This window comes from Palaemon carinicauda, chromosome 17 (genome assembly GCF_036898095.1).
Source record: "Palaemon carinicauda isolate YSFRI2023 chromosome 17, ASM3689809v2, whole genome shotgun sequence".
Lineage (NCBI taxonomy): Eukaryota > Metazoa > Arthropoda > Malacostraca > Decapoda > Palaemonidae > Palaemon > Palaemon carinicauda.
In genome coordinates, this window is record NC_090741.1 from 73254146 (window position 1) to 73255307 (window position 1162).

Below are 1162 nucleotides of genomic sequence, written 5' to 3' on the forward strand. Positions count from 1 at the left end.
ATCATTTACACAAGGAAAAGCTTTCAACTATCTTCTCTCTCTCTCTCTCTCTCTCTCTCTCTCTCTCTCTCTCTCTCTCTCTCTCTCTCTCTCTCTCTCTCTCTCTCTCTCTCTCTCTCTCTCTCTCTCATATTTTAATTCCTTTGCAAAGAAACTGAATAACAAATTTCAACATTAAGTGAACAGAACGTCAAAAAAAAAAAAAAAAAAAAAAAAAAAAAAAAAAAAAAAAAAAAAAAAAAAAAAAAAAAAAAAAAAACGTAAATTATAACGAAGATTAAAATCCTCATCGGAGAAGAAAAGTTTTTCTTTTCATAATTTTGGAACTTTTCTAGGTACCCACTTCTCTCGAATCTTTGGTTTTCACACAGGCTATAATCAAAATGGGGAAAAACTCCATGCGCACAATTATGCACAAACACACAAATATACATATAATCAGACCACGAACATATTGAAAGAAAAAAAAAATAAGGATAAATGCCCAAAACTTCTACCGTGAAATTATAAATGCAAGTCAAGGAAAGTTCAAAATGCTTATGTCATTGACAAAAAAAATGTTTTTTTTTTTTTTATACATGAATAAAATAGTTTTGTACATTCGTGGACCCATCGTTTCTAGCTAGGAACTTTTAATTACATTTGCCATATAAAAATTACTAAAGTGATAATATATACACTTATTGTGTGATATTTATATACATAATTCACCTAAAAGAGACTAATGGTCTGTTGAAAGGCTATTGTTATGCTGTATAAAACTCAAGGCATTATTCATATTATACAATTCCTTGTTGTTCAAGTGTAAATTTACGGCCGTAAATTATGGCATCCAGTGATATCCATTCCTAATGCAATAATGCAGGGTTTGGCCCGGTCATCGACTGAGTTTTCCTCAAATTTCACATATTACGTAGATATATAATGGAAAGCCTCCATCATTTCGGGGCGGTGTTTCAGACACGTCAACAACTTTTCAGATGTTGGAGACTTGAGCAACACGCGGGTTGGGTAAGGCAGGAACCGCACTGTACAAATTCACTTGAGCATGGGAGGGGCGTGCCAAGGTCAGCAAGGACGGAGTGGAGTAGTAGGAGGAAGAGGAGGAGGCGGAGGAGAATCCTGCGGGTGGTGTTAGGGTATATACGGGGGCGTGGTAAGA

At 35.3% G+C, this 1162-nt stretch overlaps 1 protein-coding gene across 1 annotated transcript in view; it reads right to left on the bottom strand.

The window, feature by feature from the left end:
* Nucleotides 1–265: 265 nt before the first annotated feature.
* Nucleotides 266–1162, bottom strand: part of LOC137656129 (uncharacterized) — a 41298-nt gene continuing 40401 nt past the window's right edge. The window contains exon 4 of the mRNA XM_068390308.1: nt 266–1162. This exon is cut by the window's right edge and continues 1023 nt beyond it. Within this exon, the coding sequence (XP_068246409.1) occupies nt 977–1162 (186 nt within the window). The 3' untranslated portion in view covers nt 266–976.